This window comes from Ursus americanus, chromosome 9 (genome assembly GCF_024610735.1).
Source record: "Ursus americanus isolate L20-20 chromosome 9, mUrsAme1.1.p, whole genome shotgun sequence".
Taxonomy (NCBI): Eukaryota; Metazoa; Chordata; class Mammalia; order Carnivora; family Ursidae; genus Ursus; species Ursus americanus.
Genome location: NC_142135.1, coordinates 2,693,318 through 2,716,799, shown reverse-complemented (window position 1 = coordinate 2,716,799; position 23,482 = coordinate 2,693,318). Strand labels below are relative to the sequence as shown.

The 23,482-nt window shown below is 62.3% G+C and overlaps 1 protein-coding gene across 1 annotated transcript; it reads right to left on the bottom strand.

The window, feature by feature from the left end:
- Positions 1–8,287: 8,287 nt before the first annotated feature.
- On the bottom strand, positions 8,288–22,814 carry GPR20 (G protein-coupled receptor 20). Its single transcript, XM_087864563.1, has 2 exons — positions 22,754–22,814; positions 8,288–12,158 (listed from the first exon to the last, which is right to left on the bottom strand). Exon 2 carries the CDS (start codon positions 12,130–12,132, stop codon positions 11,059–11,061), a length of 1,074 nt encoding a protein of 357 aa, XP_087720689.1. The 5' UTR covers positions 12,133–12,158; positions 22,754–22,814; the 3' UTR covers positions 8,288–11,058.
- Positions 22,815–23,482: the final 668 nt, after the last annotated feature.

Genomic DNA, 23,482 nt, shown 5'->3' with positions numbered 1-23,482 from the left:
AGGTGACTCACTATGATGGGGCCCCAGGGTGGGCGGGCAGGGTTCTTGGCCTGTGTGGGCCCCCAGGGAGCTGGAGCTTTCCCGGCCGGAAGGGGCAGAAGGCACAGTGCGGTCCAAGGCGTGGAGGAATGGAGGGACAGAGGGGCTGGAAGAGGTGAGGTGAGGGACTCTGCCCTGGAGCCGCCAGAGGGAGCTGGCCCTGCTGGCCCTGTGATCCTAGGACTTCTGACCTCCATGACTGGGAGACAATAAATGTGTATTGTTTTAAGCCCCTATATTTGTGGTCTAGTAGCCTAAGGAGACTAAGACAGGTTTTCTGGGGCCAGAGGCCAGCCAAGGCTCCGGGCTCATGCTGGCTGGAGCCCTGCCCGGCTGCCACAGGGAGCAGGGCTGGGGCAGGCCAATCCTAGAACCTCAGTGGCCGGCCCCCACCCACAGACACGGGCAATTGCGATGGGAGCGCTTGGGCTCAGACTGCCACACAGGCCTGTGACATGCACCCTGTGGGGGGCTCTTCTAAAGGCAAATGGCCCGTGGCACTCCCATCTCAAGTGGCGTTGGGGTCCCTATGGGATGGCAAGGGTGGGGGTGACGCGGGAGGTGGTGGAGTCTACTGGCCAGGGTCTAGGATCATTTAGGGTCTCCCTGGAAGCATCTAGAGCCAGTGGTGAGGGTCCCCATGACCGCACTTCCCCGTGGCAGCCCCTGTTCTCTCCCCTTACCTGCCCTTACCAAGCACTTGGCTTGAGGGTGGGGGGCAGTGCGTCACATGGTACAAATAGTACTTTTGGTTAATCCCTTCAACAATCCTGTGGGGGTGGTATTAGCCCTGTTTCTTAGATAAGGACTTTTTATTTTATTTTCTTTAAAAACATTTATTTTTATTTTTATTTTTTACATAATTTCTACACCCAACATGGGGGTCAAACCCATGACCCCAAGATCAAGAGTCACACGCTTTTCTGACTGAGCCAGCCACGCAATCTGATAAAGACTTTGTAAATAGGTTTTTTTATTGAGGCAAAATTCACGTAACGTAAAATTAACCATGTTAGAGTGAACAATTCCGTGGCAATCAGCACACTCATGGTGCTGAGTGACCACCACCGCTGTCTCGTTCCAGAACATCTCCATCACCCCAAAAGGAAGCCCCAGATCCACTGAGCAACCACCGAGGCCCTCCCCGCAGCGCCCGGCCACCCCTCACGTGCCCCCCTCTCTGTGGGCGCACCCGCCCTGGACCACACGCTCCGCGCCTGTTGTACGGGGCTCCTTGCGCTCAGCCCCGCATCCTCCAGGTTCATCCACGTCGTAGTGTGTGCCTGGGCTTCACCCCTCTGCAGGGTTCAGGGGTACCCCGCTCCGTGGTTGTGGATCCACTCATTGGCCGGCTGGCCTTTGGGCTGCCTCCGTCTGCGGCCGCCCCGAGTGGTCACAGGGAAAGATTCCAGAGCAGAGAGTGGAGGGGCCAGCAGGGACCCCGGAGCCCATGTGGGCTCGAACTCCTCTTTGTGGGGTCCTTGCTATGCTCTCTCCTGCACCCTTCTCTGCTCCAGGCCTGCCCTCCCCTTGGGACTGGAGGCCTTGACGTGGTGGCTCGTGTCCCCCAGCAGGCTGGGTGGGGGGCGGTGGGGGGGGGGTTGGCCAGAATATGCCAGCTCCCTGCGGGCTGCGGGAGCTCGTGGGCTCTTCTGCAGGTACCTTCCTGCCCGATGTTCCCAAATCGGCAAGTGCTGCAGTTCCAAGTTCTCAGAACCGTGGAGTCTGAAGATCTCAAACACCGAGCTTCCAAGGCTCCGGAAGACAGAGTTCTGAGCAGAATCCAGATCCCCACTGCACGCTCCCCAACAGCAGACACCACTAACAGAGCCTCAGCAGCCCGAGGACCCCTGCAAGGGCCTGTGGCAGCTACTGCCTTGTGGGTGTGGTGAGGTCTGCTGGTCCCCACCTCGTGCCAACTATCCGTCTCCAGCCAACTCCACCCTCCCTCCTGGCCTCTCGTTCTGCATCCGTTTCCACACCCATAGACCCTTCCCTGCTCCCTCCTAGCCGGCCCCAGAGGGCCCCATCTTTCCTGCCACCCCCGCTCCCACCCCTGGTGAGGCCCCTGAACAGCTGGGAAGGGCCCTGGAGGGAGGATCCTATGGGGGAGATCCTGCAGGGAGGGCCCCTCGGGAGGGGCCCCAACGGATACCCTTCTGGGAGGGCCTACAGGGTCTCAGAGTGGGGAGAGGTGGTGGGGACTGGGCTTTCTGGAGGGGTGAGAGAGGCTGCCTAGGCTGTCCAGGCTTCTCGGAAGGGAGCAGAGTCCCTGGTAGGAGGACAGGGGCCCCTGTGGGCCCTCTGTGGTTCCAGGAAGCCCCCAGACAGCTGGTGTGCAGGACAGGTGGCATCCCGCACTCCAGTCCCTCCCCTCCTTGCCCACCTTGTCCTCCCCGCGTCAACATCCCGGGCCAGTAGTCTGGATAGGTAATGAACCGGAGGGGGTGAGGTGGATGCGGGGTGGCCAGGGAGGAGCCGTTGTCACCATGGCAACAGAGAGGCTCAGCTGCAGGCGGGCAGCAGGCCGTCAGCAGCATGGCCGTTTCCGGGCAGGCAGTGATGAGATCATTCATGTTGGTAAACGCTTCTTGTCCCCTTCCCCTGACATCTTTTGGGCCTCGGTCCCACCGCATCTGGAAAAGGGGCTCGGAACTGGAAGTGTGTGCCTCAGGGGGTTCTCAGACTGGGCTCTTGCTGCCCTGGACTCCCCAGGGGGAGGGGAGTGCTCAGCCTGCTTCTGCCCCATCAAGGGGGTCTCTGCTCTTCTTCCTAGAAGACAGGCTCTGTTTCTGCTCCCCGTGCCCCCTACCCCTGTCCTCCCACCGTGGCCCGGGAGCAGGGAGTCCTCTGTGGGAAAGGACGAACTCTGGGCCTGGAAATAGCTAAGTGTGGACAGAAATAACCCTGGCCTCAAAAAAGAGCATGGAAAATTAAATAGGGAACATTAGCATTCGCCTGGCACTTTCCACAGCCATCAACTCATAGGGGAGCTGGTGTTTTCATCCTCATTTTATAGACAAGGGAATGGAGGCCCAGAGGGAGAAGCGACCTGCCCGAGGTCCCTCTCCCATTCAAACAGGCCTTTGAGCCCTGGCCTGCACCTGCATACCTCCGAGCCTTGACCCCCACGGTGTCTGCTGCTAGAGATGCCCTCCCTTGTTTCTCTCAAAGACAAACTCCTATTCATCCTTCAAAACCCAGCGAAACATCACTACCTCAGCAAAGCCTTCCCCAGCCCTCTGGCAGGCCGCTGAGCCCGCCAGGACCCCGCCACGCTAGCTTAGAGCAGTGAGCTCTTTGAGACAGGGACTGGGCCTCATTCATCCCTGCATCCTCCAATTCTATGCCAAGCCGCAGAGCAGGTGCTCAGTAAATGCTTGTTGAGTGACTGATCGATGGACCAATCTCACTCACATATGAGTGGCTGTAAGTGGAAGGCCTGTCTCTTTCCCTGTCTCTTTTCCTCACAACCATCAAGTAGTTAGCAGGGCTCTCCAGGAATCCAGGCCCCGGGCAGAGCTGGCTGGAGTTGGCCTTGTACCCACCCCACTCAGTCCTCCGCTGAGCTGGGATGGGGGCTGCGGCCTGCCTCAGTGAGAACCACTGTGCGGGTGGGTGGTGAGGGCGGAGATGTGCGCAGGGAGGGTCAGGCCAGCTGTTGGGCTAGGGTCTACTGGACGCTGGCTCCCTCTGTGTCCAATACAGACAGGGCCTGTGCCTCGGCCTGACTGGAGAGCCCCGGGACCACCGAGTCACTTGTAGTCAGTCGGGTCTCTCCCCAGCATCCGTTTGTCTGTCTGTCTCCCGCTTCCTCGCTGCCCGGCTTTGGGGCGGGTGCCAGCACTGTTGTTGGAGATGCACAACACACTTGTCAAGCCATCCCAGCCCTCGGGTCTGTTTCTCTCTCCTGCCCACACAGAGGGAGCCACTGCCAGGCTGTGTGACTCAGGGTAGCTGTCTGACCCTCTCTGGGCTCGCGAGATAGTGAATGAGGGTCTTCACCTGGGGACCACGTATGGCCTTAGGGGCCTCTCAGCTCCCCTGAATCACCAGCACAGGGCAGCCTGTGCAGCAGGAGGGGAGGCAGAATCTGGGGAAAGGGGCTGCCCACAGAGCCCCTGTCCTTTGTGTCCTGCGACGTAAGCCTCATTCCACAGCCCTGAGCAGTGCTGGCTTACCAGCCACCCTTTCCCCTCTGTAGCCACCTCGCTGAGCCTCCCCGTTGTTGGGGGGGGGGAGGCTGTTTGGGGGCCTGGGGCGAGGGGCTGCCTCGAAGGTGGCCAAGGCAGAGGGTTCAGGGGCCTCCTGACTCAGTGTCACGCTTCAGACACCGCAGCTCCTCCAAGCAGCCTTCCGGTGTTACCAAGTCTGGGACCATCCCTCTGCGGGTCAGATGGCAGAGGTGATCGGGAGGGTCACCGCCGCCTGGGAAGTCCCGCGGGTGGCAGATGACTCGGCCGCTTCTACCGGGCTAGCAGCGCCACCTCGTGGCCCCCAGGCCCGGACGCCTTTGTCTGCGTGGCCTTCCCCACACAGCTCCGCGGAAGGAGCTGGGGCCAGTCTGGGAGGGGCTCACTCAAGACCACTGGCAGAGCCCGGGAATCTCGCACCCGGGACGGAGCCCAGATTGTGCCCCCTTAGCCCTGAGCCCGTCTCACCGCTCCCCTACCCACCGCGTGCGCGGGTTCCAGGGAAGCTCAAAGGCAGGGCTTTCCCCAGAGGAACCAGCGAGAAGGGTCGGGTCTCAGTCACCCTCGCCATGTGCTGCGTGGGGGGGCAGGTGTCCCTTGGGGAGGGAGACCCTCGGTCACACAGGGTGCAGGGAAGGTAAAGGCTGCTGTGGAGTGAATGAATGTGCTGGGGGCCTTAGGTCCTTCATTAGTTCACGTTAATCACTAATTCCTGAGTGCTGAGCACCACGGGAAGGACCACACAGCCACGCAGATATGCACATACACAGAGACACACAACACACACGCATACAAACAAGTACACACAACACACACACATGCACGCAACATACATGTACACACAGGCACACACTCACACACACAGGTGCACGCAGCCACACACCAACACGCGTGTACACACAACACACACATAACATGCATGCACATAAACACACAGCACACATACACACACGCACACACACGTGCACAATTCTCACAATGGTGCCTAAAGGCGGAGGGTGTCAATTCCCCTCTGACAGAAGAGGGAACTGAGGCCCAGAAATGGCACATGACTCACTCAGGGTTGGGGAGGCTGGGGTGGCCCAAGGGACCTGGCCTGTGGGACACCCAGTTACCTGCCTGGGCTCTGTTCCTGGAGGCACGTTCTGGGCTGGGCTGCGCTATGACACCCTCTCTGTGGGCCTCTGGTGCTAGGGTCCCAGAGCTGCTCCCAGACCTGCCCCCCGTGGCTTGCTCTAGGGAAGACAGGTTGCAGCAGGGGTCAGAACACTGGACCTCAGTCCCTTAGACTAGAGCTTGACCTTCAACCCCCCCCCAGCAGGCCACTAGCAGAGGCACCCAGGGTGGATGGGGCAGGAAGACCCTCACGGGCCCCAGGACTGCTCTATGAGGCAGGTCCCAAAGGCCACTGGTACAGTCTGGACACTTGGGGCACACAGGGGCTCAGATGCCCTTCGCCCCCCGAGTCCCTAGATATGAAGGACTGTGGCACCCCGTGACGCCTGGGGACATACTGATGCCTGGGTCCTGACTGTCCAGTGCAGGGCAGGTGACTGGGCCCCTGGCTCACTCCTCCCACCAAGTTCATGCCCCACCCCACTTCTGTCTAGGACCCGCGTCAGGAGCTCCCACGCTGGCATATGGCGCCCTGGGAAGGCCTCCCTGGATTGGGGTACGCTTGGGGACCCCGTGCCTTGTGCGTCCACCTTTCTGCTCAGGACACCCGCTCTCCCCAGCCAGAGCACTGGAAGCTGAGGGGCAGCGGGTGTGGGGGAGGGAGGGAGGCCGAGCCTCAGGCTAGTTTATAAACACATATGGTGAGTGCTTCTCCCATGTAAGTCCTTTCTGTCAGCTAGACCCCAGGATCTAACACCAGGCTGGGAAGCCATTTGTTCTGAGCTCTGGGTTACAGCTGAGGAAACAGGCCTGGAGAGGGGCAGGGATGAGGCTGAGGTCTCGGGGGTACTCGGAGGGATGCCGGCCTTGCCAGGCTCCACTGCCCCCTTGTCTGCCACTTTGGCACGGACCAGGGCTGCCTCGTCTGGGCAGCAGGCTCCTCCTCACAGACAGTGGGGTCAAGGCGCAGGGGGGTCCTGGAGTTAGTGCAGCAGGGGACTGTGCGTGGTTCTAGGGCCTCACTTTCTTCATCTGTAATGTGGGGGTGAAATGCCCTGGTCCTACCAGCCTACCAAGGCTCCGGGGGCACTTGGTGCTTGAAAACCTCCCAGTACCACAACCTCAAGGAGAGGCCCAGCCGGGAGGGGGTGGCAAGCCAGGTGGGGAGGGTGAGGACTGGGAGGCAAGGGCCTCAAACTTCCTCTTCCAAGAAGCCCTCCTGGATGCCACTGCCTGGCTGGTCCCATCGGCTGGCAGAGGACTCTGAGCGCCCCAGCTGTGCCCCAGGCTTAGCACTCCCAGGAACAGGACTCCCAGGGGCCCTGCAGAGTCCCTGAGGGCTCAGCAAAGGGCCAGGCCTGATGGTCAGGTGGGGGGCTGGTCCTGAGGGATGGCTGGGCCAGGTGGTCTGTCCTGGGCTGGGTGGGAAGGATTCCAGAAGGCAGATGGTCAGGGCTGGAGCTGGGCAGACACTGCATAGAAAGGGAAGGCCCCAGGGGAGGGTGTGTGGAGCCCTGAGCGCAGGGAGGGAGAAGGGCCTGTCTGGGAGGTCTGGGGAGGCTCCACACGGTAGGGAGTCATGTGGTATGGGGGGCAAGGTGATGACACAAGCCAGGGAAATAGCAGGGGAGTGAGGCTGGGGGAGCCATTTCCCCAGGCTTGTCCCTCCCCCCTTCCCTCCACCTTCCCCATTTTGTTCTTCCCTCCACCTTCCCCGTTTTGTTCTGCCCTCCTCCTTCCTCCTGCACCAGGGCATACCCTCCTTTCCAGACACTCAGCTCAATAGCCCACAGCTTCCCTGGCTCCTGCCGTGGTCAGGGGTGGGGGTGGCCTTGGCCCTGGGACCAGGGAGGTCTGGGTGGGCAATGCTCCTCCCGGGTGGCACTGGGCAGCCTTGCATGGGTCCCATCACATTTCCAAGCCTCAGTGTTCTCCTCTGTGAACTGGGAACACAGACCCTGTGTGAAGGCTGCCCCTGGCCCGTTGAATGTCCTCTCCTCCTTGGCACCTGCCTCCTGGGCCCCTGGGAGTGGCTCAGAGAGCCTCCTGAGGGAGGGGAGGGGATGTGAGAAGGCAGGGGGAGTGCAGGGTCTTATTCAGGGTGTGTGTGTGTGGGGGGGACATCCATCTCCCACAGGGCTCTCCACGCCTGCCCCAGTCACCGGAGGCCCCCAGGAAGCCGGGGCGGGCGCCGCAGTGACATTTTCTGCTATTAATGGAGCTTAATCTAAACAGGCCCTAATATTTACCTCCGGCTGCCTCCGGCCTCAGAGGGCGCCAGACAGCAGAGTGATGAGCCCCGTCCAGCCACGCCCCTTCCCACCCAGGGCTCCCCGGCAGGGGACTGAGGTCCCGCATTGTGAAGCAGGAACCCAGGAACCAGGTGTCCAGGGGCCCAGCCCATCCTGGACGCCCAGAGCCTCCCTTTCCCATCTGTAAATCAGGGATGACAATCCCCGCCTCCCAGGCTTCTGGGCAGGTTCAGAGAACACAGCAACTCCGTGGCACTTTGTAAGCCCACAAGTAGTGCCGTGGTCCCCTTTCCCCCTCTGCCAACTGACCCATGCTCCCCCACCAACCCCTGACCCTCAGATGGCACCTGGGTGATATGATGGGACGCTGTGGGCGTGCTGGCTTGCCCTGTCCACACCCACGGCCTCTCCCTGGGTGGGCAGGGTTGGGACGCATCGTTCTGCTGGCCTTCGCCCCGACCCCAGCTGCTGTGCCCACCCCTGCCCCAAACCCCTCTGCCTGTGCTCCTTCCATCCCCCGCCCTTCACAGGCGCGGGGCCCCAGGCCCCTAAGACCCATCAGGATGGCGCAGGCACACACCTGCAGCCTGTCCCTGGCGAGTGGGCTGGGGGATGTGTGGGCTCCCGCCTGGCTCAGCGCCCCATGGCAACCCCGGCCTGCCCCGTGCTCACTGAATTGAGAGCACGAAGGGAATAAACAGGTTTAATTCAGGATGAGGACTTCTCGTTAAGGAGATTGTTTACATCAGATATAAATACACATGCCATGTCATGTCACTTGGGCTTTTTGAAAATTAGGGAAGGGAGGCCATGGGGAGGGGGTGCAGAGACCTTACACCCTGGCCTCCATGGGAACAAGGACAGTCTGGGTCGTCCTCCGGAGGCCCTGGGGCTCAGTCCCGACAAGGAGGCAGGAGCAGGAGGGAGCCAGCCATCAGGAGGTGGGATCGAGCCTCTGAGAGAGCTGTGGGGTGATTGCCCAGCCCCCTCTCCTCCAGCTGCAAGGCCAAGGAGAGGAGAGAGAGCAGTGGAGACTGGGGGAAACTGAGGCCACCTAGAGAGAGCTTGGTATGGGGGGCTGTCAGAATGAGTCCTCGGAGGTGTGAGGTCAGCACCCAATTCCCACCCCAGCTGCAGAAGACAGGTGGCCACCCTCTCAAGCTCAAGTGGTGGAAGGCTCCCCCTGCGCCCTGGGTGGCCCTGAGAAACCCAGGTTGGGTGTGGGATTTCAGGCTTGGGGACAATGGGAGGGGCCTCGGGCGCCTTCCTGGATGCGAATCCCAGCGCTGCCCATGGCTCTTCCTTCCAGACACGGTGGGGATTAAGGAGACCACGGCTGTGAAACAGGGCGGGACAGACCCCGTCAGGTCACGGTTCCCCGGATCCGCACTAGCTCACCTACTTCAGAGACCCCTCCTCCTAGAGGAAGGGATCGTTCCAGAAAAACTGCAACTCCTCCACCCCCAAACACAGCAGTCCCTCAGCGTCAGCTGCTCACTCTTGAGCAGATGAGAATGAGAAGCAGGGGAGGCTGACCCTGCAGGAAGAGGGCCTACAGGTGGCGCTCCCCTGGGGCAAACACCCGACGCTGACCCTCCCTCCCTCCAGCCCTCCACCCCACGCCTGCCCAGGGCTGGGGACAGACGAAGCTCTGTGGGGGCTTCCCTGCCTGAAAACACACCACTCATGAAGGTCCCCCGGCTCAGCATCCCTCTTGCCAGGGCCTCCCAGGTCCCTGCTGCCCCGTGCAGCTCTGGGTCCCTGGTGAGCCACAGCCCTGCTCTGAGCGAGGCAGGGGAGAGGCTCCTATATCATGCCTGGTACCAGTCAAGGCCAAGGACGTCGATGCTTGTGATGCTGACCACCATGCCCACTGCTGCTCAAGCCTCCAGACCCAGGAAGCAGCCCGGCTGGGGGCTCAGCAGCATCACCCGCCTCTGAGTGAGCCTTGGACTCCCTTGGCCTCCGGCAGGGAGGCAGTGGCCTGATGTGTCCTGGGGTCGGAGGAGTGGCTCACGGGGGGCTCCAGCAGGGGCTGGCAAAGACAGAGCTGGCCTTGCAGTGCCTGGTGCTCGCTCCGACCCTGGCCGGGCCTTTCCCTCTTCGAGACTCAGTTTTCTCATCTGTAGCGTAGGGATTTAAATGGCCTTCCTGCTTCCCATGAGGGCCTCCCTCTAGGGGCCTGAACTTGGAGGATGGAGCACTGTTCCTGGAGCCACTGAGCATGTAGGATTCTTCTCTGTGAGGCCGGGCAGATCTGAGGCCAGATTCTATCTCACCCTGCTTCCGTGGCTGTGGCTGAGTGCCAGGGTGGGGCCTGGGGACTGGAATGCCCCAACCGGCCCCTACCCCGACAGCAGTCTACAAAGGGCTCAGGGAGCTTGGCCGCTCCACAGAAGGCTTGTGGAGGCAATCCCAGAGTGCAGCTCAGAGGAGGCCATCGGAGACCCAAGCCAGAAAAACGGTCCCCCCCAAGAAAGACAGGGGAGAAACGACAGCCAGGCAGAGCCGCTGGTCAGAGCTCTCTGCCCCTGGAAGAGAACAAAGGGCTCCGTATGTCAGCAGATGGGAGACTCAGGCTGGTAGGCCTGGCTGCATGTTGCCCTCAATCTTTGCTCTTGGTTTTCTCATCCATAGGATGGGGCCATGAGCCCTGCTGCCCTCCTGGGACAGCGGGCAGGGTCTTCTGAGGTCATTGCTGGAGTGGGGGCTTTGGGTAGATTGGAGCTGCCTCCATGGGGCCGGTGCTGGGGTGTGGCAAGACGTGGGGCAGGGTATCGGTTCTCACGTGGCAGTGGCCCAGCCGTGGCACCTGTCCGTGCTGCTTAACCCCTCCCGCACCAGATGGGGGTCAGGACGCAACCTCTCCTTTGTGCGGCTGCTGCAGGTTCAAACACCAGCCCAGACGTCACAGCACTTCCAGCAAAGCGCCGCATGGCCGTCATGCTGTCTTACTGGGTGATTCACAGGGGCCTCAGGCAGCGGTCTTCCAGAGACAGGAACACCTCCTGTCTGCTCACGTGACATTTGTGTCCCCTGACTTTTCCTTTCTGTCCTTGTTCTTCTCTCTGCAGGGGACAGGCATGGGGGGAGGGAAAGGGAGGGGCAGGAACCTCATTGGGATGCCTAGTCCCTGTTTCCGAGGAATCCCTTGTCGGCTGAGGATGGACTAGCAGCTACCCCCTGAGTGTTCCCTGGACACAGCATGTGCCCCGGGAGGGGAAGCGATCAGCATTCAGACTAAAACTTCCCCTGTGGGGCTGGTGGCAGACATCGCTAGCTACCCACAATGCCGTGCGGCCTTACGCTCTTTCTCCATGCAGCGCACCGGGCAGCCACCCCCAGTCAATGAACGGGAACCCGACCGACCCCCCAGGCAGAGCGGAGGTCTCTGCTGTCCTCGACCTGGCCTGCCCCGCCCCGTCCTGACCTCTGGTCCCCTCGCAGAGTCCCGCAGACTAAGCGTCAGGCCCGTTGGCCAGGTCCTGGGTGAAGGCGCTGGGGATGGCGCCCAGGATGTGGTTGTGGCCCGAGCCTCTGGAGCTCTTGTGCATGCTGACCATGTTGCTGCTGTTGGGCTCGTAGCCGGCTCCATGGCGGCGGAAGAGGCCTCGGACGGTGGCCTGGAAACCGCTGGTGACAAAGCAGTAGACGATGGGGTCCATGCAGCTGTTGAGGCTGCTGAGGGTCACGGCCACGTGGTAGGCCACGAGGCTGGTGTGGTGCGGCACACCAGGCCACAGCGCCACGGCCACCTGGCGGGCGTGGAAGGGCGTGAAGCAGACGAGGAAGATGACAAGCACGGTGAGCAGCAGCTGCATGGCCCGCACGCGGCGCTGGCGGCCCTGGCGCAGCAGGCCCGGCCGCGACAGCGCGCACACGATGCGGCCCGTGAACACGCTGATGACCAGCAGCGGCAGCAGGAACTCCAGCACGGTCAGCGCGAACACGCGGCAGCAGGGCCGACCGCCGGCCGTCACGCCCAGCACAGACAGGGTCACGGTGCCCGCGGCCAGCCACACGAAGGCGCACGTGGCCCTGGCGCAGGCCGGCTGGCGCCAGCGGCGGGAACCGTCGGGCTGCACGATGGCCAGGTAGCGGTCCACGCAGATGCAGGTGAGGAAGAGGATGGAGCAGTGCATGTTGAGGAAGTAGCCGAAGACGTGCGGGAAGGCGCACTGCAGGCAGCCGCGGGTGCCGTAGAAGACGGCGAAGCGCGTGGGCAGGGACAGGCCCACCAGCAGGTCGGTCACCACCAGGTTGATGGTGTAGATGACCGATGGCGTCTTGGCCTGGGTGCGGCAGCAGAAGACGTACAGCGCCAGCCCGTTGAGCACCAGCCCCGCCAGGAAGATGACGCCGTGCACGGCCATCAGCGCCAGCCACAGGCCCGGGAAGGCGGCGTGCAGCTCCTCGTCCAGCCGGGCAAACACGTGGAACAGGGGCTTCTCCGGCGTGCTGACGTTGGCCTCCGCCGCTGTGGCGTTGGGGGCCGCCGGGGCCCAGGACCCCACGGGAGACACAGAGGGCATGACGGCGGCCGGCACGCACCGGGGGCCTGGAAGAAAGGAGATGGGTTACCGCTGGGGGATGGGAGCTGGGCCTGGAGGCTGGTCCTGCTTGGGTTGCGGGCTCACGAGGGCCCCAGCATTCCCGTCTTGGTGCCTTTGCCGGGCCAGCCCTGAACTGCCTGCCCTCTCCATTCCGAGTGGCCCCGCGCTTGCCGGGGTGGAGCTCTGGCACAATGTTAATGGTCTGAGGCACTCCTTGATGCAGCAGGAAGTGTAATCCTCTCTGTGCAGGACCATCCCAGGACTAATGGGGAAGACAAAGGCTGTGGCATAGGTAAGCTATGGAGCCAAGTGTTTGGGGTTTGAACCCAGGCTCCAATCCCGGTTCCTTCCTTACTCGCTGTGCAGCCTCAGGCACATCACTTAACCTCTCTGTGCTTCACATCCTAACCTGTACGGCTGGGGTGGTGGAGCTGCTAGGACGATTAAATGAGCACAGCACTGCCCAGCACACAGTTTGTGCTGGAGAAACCATAGTGTAGTTGCTCCCGGATAAACCACCGTTCTGCTCACAAGAGAGCAGCCCGTGATGGGCCCGCCTGGCTGCCCCCACACCCATGCGTCGACCCCATCCTCCAGCCCACCCATCTGTTCTTGCCTCCCTAAGGCTGGTGGGGGGTCAATGCCCCGGGCTCGGGTCCTCATAAGGAAACTCACCCAAGCGCTAGTGCCCCCCCACCCCCCGCGGCTTCCGGCCCTAGAAGTGAACACCCTAATCGCCTGGGAGGCTTGAGGCGGCACAGGGTGGCTCGCTGGGGCCTGAGCCTGGAGCCCGGTCCCAGCAGCGGTGGGGTGGGTGTGAGTTAAATAAACGGTGCTCCCTGCAGCAGCGTAAGGGGCCCGCCCACTCTGTTTACGTTCCTGCACCGCTGTGTTTAACTTGCTGAGATTTATCTCTGTTTACACATGAAGGGTTAACAGGCCCCCCACCCTCATCCTGGGCCGGGCTGATGCGCCAAATAAGGACATTTCTGGCTTTTTCTGGAGAAAGGAGATGACTTTGGGGAGAAGCAGGGAGGAAGGGTGAGTACGTGGGACATCCCAGCCCCACACTGTGCCCTCCCCCACCTGCAAGGGGAAAGGAAGACTCTGCCCTCCGCCCCCCGTGGCCCACGGACGTGGGGCATCTGCTGTGCGCAGACCAGACGCTGCCCACTCCCCGTGGCTGCCTGCCTGGCCTTGGGCAACAGGCTCACCCTGTGGACTGGGGTACTGAGTTCTGCCTGCTGGGGGCCGGGCACCAAATGCCCAGGCTGGTGGGGGAGGCACAGCAGAGGAGTCCTTGCTCGCTAAGGCTGAGGCTCTACTGTGGCCTGGAGGGAGACCCGGGCAGGGCAGTAGGCCACCCCTATCCTTGGGCTCAGAGAGGCCAGCACCTGCCTGAGGTCACTCGGCTTTGCCTCTGCCTCTGGGACCGCAGCCCTGGGCATCTGCTGACTCCCAGGGCTGCTGGGAGGAGTCAGCTGCTGTCCAGGCCCATGGCCACACCCACCGCATGTGGGCCTGGGTCTCAGCTCACCAGTGCTTTGGGGCTGGGCTGCTCTCTGTTTGGTACCCCCAGCCCCTAACACGCAGGGTTGATGGATGTGTTTGTCGAATGATAACTCAGGCCTCAGGGGAGCACAAGGGACATCTAGGGCAGGGAGAGACGTTCTGGGGGCATGAGCAGGAGTGAAGGGAGGCCGCGAGGCTGGGGCACGGGGCTGGGAACCTGGAGCCCCAGGCAGTGGGAGACCCCAGAACACCCCCAAGAAGGAGAGGGCTGCCTCCCAGCCTGTCTCTCTACTGTGAAAACAAACGGCCTTGGCCAAGCGTGGAGGAGTGCTGGGCTCTGGCTCCAGGCACACGGCAAACAATTGTCTTGGATTCCCTTCCACATGCTTTTTGGTTTTCCAGTGTCTGCACTAGGTTCGAGTCCATGTCACAGGGGGAGACAGATAATAAACATAACAGAACGTTTCCTCTGGGAGATAGTCCCAGGATGACGGGGCCCGGGGATCCTGCCCTTCCAGGAAACTCCCCAGGGCCAGCCTCACATGCTGGCCAGCTGCTGGCTCAAAGTGCTGGAGGGTCCAGGCCAGGGCTGGGGGGCCTGGCGCCTCTGCAGCAGGGGGGACGGGCAGGATGCTCAGGACACCCCAGAGGCCTGACAGGTGAGGAGAGATGGAGCTGTCTGCAGAGCACACCGTGATTCCCAGCTCCGAGAGTCTGAACCCTGAGCCCAAACAAAGCTGAGCCCCGATGTCAGCCCCACAGGATCCCAGGGACCTCGATCCTGCCATACACTGAGTCTGGACCCAGATCTTACTCTGAGCCCTGACCCAGGTCACATTCTGAGCTCTGATCCTGGTCACACACTGAACTTTTACCCTGGTCACACGCTGAGCCCTGATCCTGGTCACAGCCTGGGCCCTCATCCCTGACTTTCTACATGTATCATCTCTTCCCCTGGCTGTCTCTGTCTATGTTATAAGACAGCCCACTCCCCACATGCCCCGCTTGCCTCACTTCTCGCAGTGGCTATGTACTGACATTCTCATTTAACGACCCCTCTCTAGGGTATCCGTTCATTTTGCTTTGAACGATGAAGAACTCACCGGTGGGCCTCCAGCCCCAGTGCTGGGCCCATGGAGGCGGGCCTTCTGGGCGGTGGCTAGCTGATGGCCTCCTGAATCTGCCCACACGGCACCCGGCCCTCTCTGGGGCAGGGGAGCAGCTGGGCTGGGAGCTTCCGGGCTGAGCAGCCCCCTCTCTCCTCCTCCTTCCCCATGGCCTCAGGAAGGACTTTTGCTCTCCGGGCCTCAGTTTCCCCGCTGGTCTTCACCACCTCAGCTCCCACTGCTCCTTGACGGTCCGCTGGGTGGCTTTCCCTGCCAAGCCCCAAGCCTGCTCTGGTCAAGGAGGCGACCCTCAGCAGGGCGTTCTGCCCACCCAACACGCTCCCAGCACCCCTGCGCTCCTGTCGCCTAGTCGCACGGCTCCCTCTCCCCTCCCCAAGCCCTCTCCTGCGTGCTCTCACTGTGCACTCGCAGGGCCCCCACCCTGCTGGCCAGCAGGACGCTTCCACGGGAAGATGGGACTCAGGGCCGGGGGGGGGCGGGGGGGGCAGGGGGGGTGTCACAGCGGGCGATGGCCAGAGCGCTGGTGTCATGGGAGCATCTGCACAGTGGCCAATGGAGGCTACTGCCCACGCACCACCAGCCACTCTGGGTTGTCGAGAAAGCTCTCTGAGCCTCGGTCTCCCTGCCTGCACAGCCGTGCCACAGCAGAGCCTTCCTCCCTCTGTTCCTGCTGGATTCGTGGTGCGGTTGCTGTGAAGAGCTGGGGGCAGAGTCACTGTCCCGGCCTCCGGGCCTCCTGCACTCGCACTCGAGAAACCAAAGCTCTGGGAGGGACGGGCCAGGACTTGAACCTGGGCCTGCCTAGGGTGAGCCCACAGCCAGACCCTTGGTCCTCAGGGGCGTCGGGGGCACCCAGGCAAACGACCCCCTCTGCCGGCAGGCGCACCGCACCCACTCCCCACGTGCCTGCCTCTCTGCTTGGCCTCTAAATATAGCCTGGAATGAGGGGAAAGGAGAGAAGGTTCTGCTCCTCTGTGGGGACAGCCTGGCCCCAGGCCCGCCCACCCAGGCTGAGGGGGGAGGCACAGACCTGGCCTTCAGACAGGCCCTGGATGGTGAGCAAGCAGAGGAGTTCCGGGTTCCAGTCCTGCTCTGCCACTCCCTCGCCCGGGGACCTCAGCCCTGTCAGCGAGCCTTGCTCTCTTCATCTGCTAAATGGGGTCACTAGTGCCTTCCACAGCCTGAGCAGGGAGGCGTGGCTCTGTCCTGGGAGCCAGTCTGAGGGGGGCGGCACAGCCCTGTCCCCTCCCCCTTCCTGGCAGGTGTCCTGGGCCTGGCTGAGGTGCAGTAGACCTCACAGCCTTGGCCAGCTGGCTGGAGCCCAGTGGGCAGAGGCCACGTCCTCGTAGTGCCTGGCGTGGCGCAGGGCCCGGGGCCTAGAAACTGTTGGAGGGCGACCATCCTGGGCTTGGAGCCTTTGCCCTGCCTGCTGCCCCAGACTGCTCGCCTGCCCGCGTTCGGGCAGAGCGGAGGGCTGCAGGCTGCTCTCCAGGGGCTCGGGGTCAGTTGGGAAGACACACAGCAGGGTGGGGGGCCTGGAGCTTAGCCCATCCCAAACCGTCCACAACCTCTTCGAACAGGCCTCAGTGTCCTCACCAGTGACGTGGGCAGAGCTAGAACCCACCTTGGGCGGCGCCAAGGTGTGGCAGGACGTGGCACCGGACGGACGGGCCCGGAAGGGATTTGGTGGCTGAGGGAGGGGAGACAGGGCCAAGTATGCACACAGGGAGGGTTAGGAAAAGGGGTCCCGTTGGAGAAGGGCGGCAGGAGGCGGTGGGGCTCTTTGGGCAGCCCCAGGCCCCAGGTGTGAGTCCCGGTGCTGGGTGGGAGCAAACAGCTGGTATGCGCGGCGGTCAGGGAGGGGGCAGCTGGAGAGCCGGGGCGTTTCTCTCCTGCACTTGTTCCCAGCTCTGTGGAGCCTCTCTCTGCCTCTTTTCTTCCTTCCCTCTTTCTGGTCCTGCCTGTCTCAGAGAAAATGAGCAGTCTCAGAAGGGGCCAGGCGTCCCTCCATCCTGCCTGGCCCTCCCAGGCCCCTTGCACGCCTCAGTCTTGCCATCTGTACAGTGGGCAACTGCAGCTCTGAAACGCTGAGAACATGTCTGCGTCTTCTGGAATGTCTGTGCCCACCTGGCAGCACCGCTGTCTCTGGACCGCTCTAGAGGGCTCTTCTAGGGAGTAGGGCAGAGGACTGATGGAGGCATCCTGGGGGCTGGGGGACTGGGGGCTGGGGCAAGATCCAGGCCCAGGTCTTCCAGGGGTCGGAGGAGGGCCTTGCACACCCCTGGGCAGGATGGCTCAGCCTCCCTTCACCATTTGCGGGGTAAAGTCCCTCAGTGGCTTGGTCCTGCTCCAGTTCCTGACCTGTTCTGGGGCTCCTGCAGCACGGAGCCCCAGACTACCCCCAGTGATGAGCTGCCCTGGGCTACAGTGGGTGGGTCCGCCATGGCCAGACCCGGGGACTTTGAACAACAGCTCTCTGCATCCCGGTGTTGTGAGACTCGAGCTGCGGGTGGCCACCGGGGGAAGCAGGACCAAGAGCAGGGACCAAGTCCTGAGGAGGTGGCTCAAGTGCCTGGATCCAGCCCTGCCTAAAGCTAGTCTCCTGGGACTTGTCGGTTAAATGAAGCTCTTATCTCCCTCTTTGGCTTCCACTATTTTGAGCTGAGTTTCCATCACTTGTGACTAAAATAATCCTACCTATACATTCTCGTTCACATTCTGGCTCTCTTCAGTTCAGATGCCTCCTCCTTCAGAGAGCTCTCTCTGATTGCCTCAAGTAGATTTGTGGCCTCTTTAGGCTCTCAGAGCACTGTGGCTCTGTTGTTGCCTGGCCACTTGTCTGGTCTCCTGACTAGTCCGTGAGTTTCTGCAGAGGAGAGACTGTGGAGTCATATTCAGTACACGTCGAGTGGATGAGTGAGTGAATTCATGAGAGCTTAGCTGGCACTCCTCTGAGAATGGGGACCTCGCCCAGGTTAGCCTGCTGCATTGTAAGGCTGCTCTGAAGATAAAGAAAGTCTTTCTATATTGAAGCCCAAAGTGGCTCCCTCTGAGCCCAGCCTCCGGCCCCTGACCTCTCCGTTTGTCATGTCTTGCTCTCGCTTGCCCCCTGCCCCCCGGGGCCCTGTGGTGGGGAGCAGGTGGAAAGGGACATCTGGATTCCTCCTATTATCAGGAGGGGGTCTGATCCATATTTTAAAATGAGGACACGGGACACAGAGAAGGGGGCTTCAGCAACTACACTGGGGTCACCCAGCTGGGCCCTGGGGCTTGTCCCTGGTTGGGCTGACCCCGAATTGCATGCTTTCACAGGCAGAGAGCACTCGCCGGGTGTTTCCCTGGGGCCTCGGGTGGACGCTTGGGATTTGCTCTCCTTGACCCAGGCTTCTGGGAAGCCAGGCTTGCCACTTTCCAGGTGAGAACCTGAGGACCAGGGGGAGGGGGAGCCCCATACTGAGCAGGGACAGGGTCCAGTTTAGACCCAGGACTGACTGTCCTGTCCACCGTCCCCCCATTCACCCTTGGTTCCCTTACGGATCTGAGATCTGTGGGGTGTCTTGGGTGGAGAAGATAGACCCCCACCTAAATGCTGGCAGGGTGACCGGGAGGCACAGGAAGGTGGAATCAGGGAAGGCTTCCTGGAGGAGGCAGTGAATCCACAGGTGTGGAAGCCTGGTTGAGCAGCCTAGGAGGCTGAGGCCAGGAGCCACCCTCACAGGGCCTTGAACACGGTGCAAGTTGCTGGGCCCGATCCAGGTCCCTGGGAGGCAGGCTTCTGGCCAGAGGTGACCTCGCAGGCCTCCCTCCCAGGCTCCTGCACCGTGTACTGCCCCAGCCAGCCTTGGAGGTGGGCTCTGACCAGAGCACCTGGTGCAGGTATGGCCAGAGGTGGAGGGTGGGGGGAAGGTGGCGGTGCATGCAGTATTTCTTCCCAACACCTCCAGGTGGGGAGACCCAGAGGCCTGCACATCACAGGCCTTCCAGAGCTTTGCTGAGACCCTCCGGGGAGGCATGTGGGTAAAGGGCGATGCCCTTGGTAGGGGCCCTCCCTGGGAGGGACCTGAGGCCCTGGATAGGCTGGGGGGGCCCCCTCTCCAGTCTCACAGCACCCCGAATGTCTGATGACACTCCATGCACCCTCCAACCTCGAGATTTTGCCCAGGCTGTTCCTCCACCAGGACTCTTCCTGGGCTCCCCTCCACAGGAAACCCTCCCAGTGGGGGCATCTGGAGGGTGGGGCTAGTGGGGAAGGGGTTGGGGGCAGTGCTCCAGTCTGTTCCTCCAGCCCCCGGGACAGCCCAGCACAGGGATGGCCCCTCCTCTAGGAAGCCCACCCAGTTACCCTGTGGGGTCCACTTATCCCTGTCATCCTCACCCTGCCCCTGGTGCTTGTCAGCAGGGCTCAGCTTGAGTTCTGGAGCTTAGTTCCCTCACGTGTGATGCCGGGCGTCGTGTTTGTTTAGTGCCGAGGCTCCTGGTTTCCCCGCCTGAATGACCGGTCATCCAGGCGCTCAGAGCACGGCTTCTCAGAGCCTTTGTGAAGCAGGGAATGAGCATCTTTCCCCAGGCCATTTGCCTCTGTCCTCTCCAACAAGTGATGAGAGGCTGCATGCGACCGCTTTTGTTCACAGTTCGCTGGGTCCCTGCCTTGTGCCCAGCAACGCCAGGCTCAGGAGCTGGTATCTGCCCACGGACCCCAAGGGGGTCCCCTCCTTGGCAGGGGTGGGCGTGTCCTAACATCTTGGCTCCTCTCGAAACTGCCCCCTGCCCCGTCCCTGTGCGTTCTCTTGCAGCTGTCCAGCTGCCCCACGGACACCAATCCTGTAGCCTGGCTGCCTACCGCCCTGCCACGTCGGGCACCAGGGCAGGTGGGGAGCCCGGCCTCAGCTCTGGGCCAACAGGTGGCAGCCTGGAGTTCGGTCTGTGCTAGAGGCCAAGAGGGGCAGGCATGGAGGACAGGCCCAGTCTGTCCCTGACCAAGGTGCTAAGAGCACCTGCTGTGGGCCAGACACGGGCAGGACACTTGAAATCCACACGGCAGTTTACAGATGAGGAAGCAGAAGCCCAGGGCAGTGAGCCACATGCCCTCGGTCACACAGCATGAAATGGGTGGAGCTGGGACTCAAACCCGGGTCTAGTGCATCTGGCCCCGGCAGGGGTAGGACCAGGACAGGGGGCTAGCATCTCTGGACCTGGGGTTTGTGCACAAGGGCATTGCGGGGCGGAGAGCACCTGTGCTTGCCCAAGCTGCTGGTGGGTGACCCTCATAGCCTTCCAAGGCCAGAACAGCCATTATTGGGGGAACCATCTGCCTGTTTATTTTTACGATTATTCTTGGTTTCATGGCATCTGCTTTAGAACATCGCCTGCTGTTTTTGGCTGGTCCAAGCCTCTCTGCTCATTCCATCCAGGGACTGCTGGGTCCCTACTGAGGGCCCCAAGAGGGGCCAGAGTGGCCCCGGGTCACCTAGCAGGTCCTAGGTGGCGTCAGCCAGAATCTCTCCCATCCTGGCCTGGCTGCCTCCACCCAGCTCAGGGACAGGGGTCGTGGGAGGGTGTGGGTTGAGCGCGGTCGAGAAGGGCACCTGGACTCCATCAGGCTGGACCCTGCCCCCAGTCCTCCCTCTGCGCCCTCAGCCCTGGGGGACGTGCACGTTTCTCCATTCTGCAGGGGCTCACAGCAGCTGCCCCCACCCCCCAGCCTCTCTCGGGGCGAGCCAGGACCGGACCGGCTGCAGAGCCTGCCTGGCACACGTCTCTGCCGTGTCACCTGCTGAAGGTCCCCAGCTCACAAGGTCCTCCCTCAGCCCCTGGACATCCCTCCACCGAGGGAGAGCTGTGACCCCACTATTCCTGGGGTCCTCGAGACGACCCCTCCTAGGTTCCCGCTGACTCCTCCCAAGATACCCCTGTTCTGTGTGGCTGGCCGGATTTTGCCTGTGAGGACGCTGAGGTCCCGGATGGTTAAGTGGCGTGTCCGGGTCACTCAGCTGGGGGTGGAGGCGCTGTGGTTTGAACTCTGGCCCGCGGAGCCCCTTGCCGATCCCACGCCCCTGAAAGCTTACGGCAGCCCACTAAGCAGATCAGGAACTGGGCCCCGGATCAGGGCCAGCAGCTTGGCCCAGGCCACACAGCCTGGTGTTGGGGTCAGAGGCGTGGTTAGGACCCTGTGCTTCGGAGGCATCAGACCTGACCTTGAGCCCCCAGTGGTGCAGGTGCAGAGGCCACGAGGCTCCCAGGCCGGTGTGGCTCCACCTTACAGAGCTCACGGCTGGGGATGAGGTTGGGGGGGGGGGGGCAACGGGCAACAGGAGCGGGAGGGGCCTCAGGAGGCTCTGGGGGCACAGGCGTTCCAGGCAGTAGGGGGAGTGTGGCAGAGGCTCTGCGGTCAGGACCCTCGAGAGGACTGTAGGGCCGGCTGGATGAGGGATAGCTTTGCCTTGACTTGCTGTGGGGCAACCCCCCTGGGCGGGGCAGGGTCTGCGGAGGGAGTTCTTCAGATCCCAGTGCGCCTCCTCAGGGAGGCCCTCCCAGATCTCCCAGCTCCCTGCACTACCTTCTCTTTACTGGCTTTGTTCTTTTGCTGCCCTCCCACCCCCTGGCAGCTTGGTGGTTCTTTGCTTTCCCCACTGGCAGTCCCGTGAGGGCAGGGCCTCGGATGGCCCTGCAGGGCTGCAGCTGAATGACCAGATGAATGATTTTTAAAGGGACCACTCTGGCCCCTTTGAGCCTTAGTTTCATCATCTGTGAAGTGGACGCGTTGAGACCCAGCCCCCCTCACATCAGGTCCCCCGGGACAAAATGAGACCAGCGCGCAGGTGCTCAGAGAACTCCAATCCCCCTCCCCACACAGACCGGGGCTCTAGAAGCAGCAGCCACCCTCCTCCCCCCTGCTTTTGCCAAGGCTCAGAGAGGGGCGGTGACTTGCCCATGGCCACACCGTGGGGAAGCCCCTGGAGGGGTGGGGGTGGCACCCTGAGCGGCCCTCTGGCTGGGAATGACCAAACGTGGCAGGAGAATCTGGGAGCCCACGGGCAGGTCCATCCGCCGGCCAGAGGGCTGTGAGCTGCCACCACCGTCCCGCCGTCCCTCCATCCCCAGTCTTGCCGAGGTCGCACAGCTGCTCCTTGTCTGTCCCGCCCGGCACCCTGGCCACCGGCCAGTTCCCAACCCGCCTGCCCCCCTCGGGACCCTGTTCCTGCTGCCCTTCTCCCAGGCTGCTCACCACCAGCTGGAGCCAGGCAGGGGCAGTGCCAGCTCCGAGGTTCATGCTAGGGGCTGGGTGGGCCAGCTGTCCCGGGCCTCAGTTTCCCCACTGCTGAAAGAGTGGGCAAAGGGCCAGGGCTGGAACATAGAGCCTGAGCTGTGGGGTGGCACAGCTAGGAGCCTGTCCACACGAATCCCTCAACCCCTGGCCCTGCCCCAGCCTGGGGGACAGTGATGGCCAAGATCCCAAAGGTGGTCAAGCACCCAATCCCTTCCTTACCCTGGCTTCTGGGGCCACCCTAGTGCCTTGACAGGTGGGAAAATCACGGCACGTCTTTGGGCACCTTGCAGGTGATCAGTGAGAATGCTGAATGAATGAATGAATGAGTGAGTGAATGAAAGAATGAATGAAATCCAGGGGAAGGGGGGGTGGGAGCAGCACGAGTGGGGCTCTGGGGTTAGGAGGGATGCTCCCACAAGCCCCAGGGAGCCCTCCCTTCCCCTTTCTTTGCCCAGCCTGGCCAGCTGTGACCATCCCCTCGCCCTCAGGGTCTCTGTTTTCCCACCTGTACAATGGGTCCCGGCAGGGTGGGACCTCAAAGCCCTTTCAGGCTCTGAACTCAACCCTCCCCGGGTGTGGGAGCAGTTTCTCAGTCCCTCGGCCCCTGTGCTGCCTGCCTGGCTGGGGAGTGAGGACATCCAGGCACTGTCCAGCTCCCGGAGGCTGGGGACAGCTCTTGGGGGACTCACCGTACCTTCGCCTACTCCGGCGGCTTGAGGCAGAGCCGGCACAGCCTAAGACTGGACGACCTCCCGGGGCAGCTCTGTGGGCCACTCAGTCCGGCAGCCCGACCCGCCTTCCTGGGGCCTGACGTCAGGCCCGAGCTGGGGCTCCTTTTGGGCAAAGGCGGAGGGGTGGGGGCGGGGTGGGGGCGGGCTCCTTCCCTGGCTGGCCAGCCCCCTGGAGGAGCCTGATTCCAGGGCCCCAGGGGAGGGAGCCTAGGGGCAGCAGAGTTTGCAGCTCAGCCCTGGCCAGACAGAGGAGGAAACTGAGGCACAGAGGGGCGGAGCCAAAGCTGCACCACCCAGGTGGGGGGGGTGAAGTGTGGAGAGGGAGGGTGGCACTGGCCCTGGCTCTCTGTCCCCCTAGCACCTTGTCTGGGGGAGGCTGCAGGGCCCCTGAGAGCATGGCTTGCGCTCATGCATGCTGTGGGAGGTGGGAGCAGTACGAGGGGATCCAGGGACAAATGCGTGGTGGCTACGTGTGCCCACAGTGGCTCTTTGGGTCCCCAGCTGCTATGTGGGTTTTCTGTGTTTCGCATGTTCCGAGCCTGGGGATGTCTGTGTGTCTGTGTGTGCCCGTGACCTAGAGCCTGCATATTCGGTGTCTGGGCCTCCGTTTGTGCCCCCTCACGAGTGTCCCTGGGGCACACGCAGGCCTGAGTGTGTCTGTGGGGTCAGCACCAGCCTGGGGCCCATCCGGG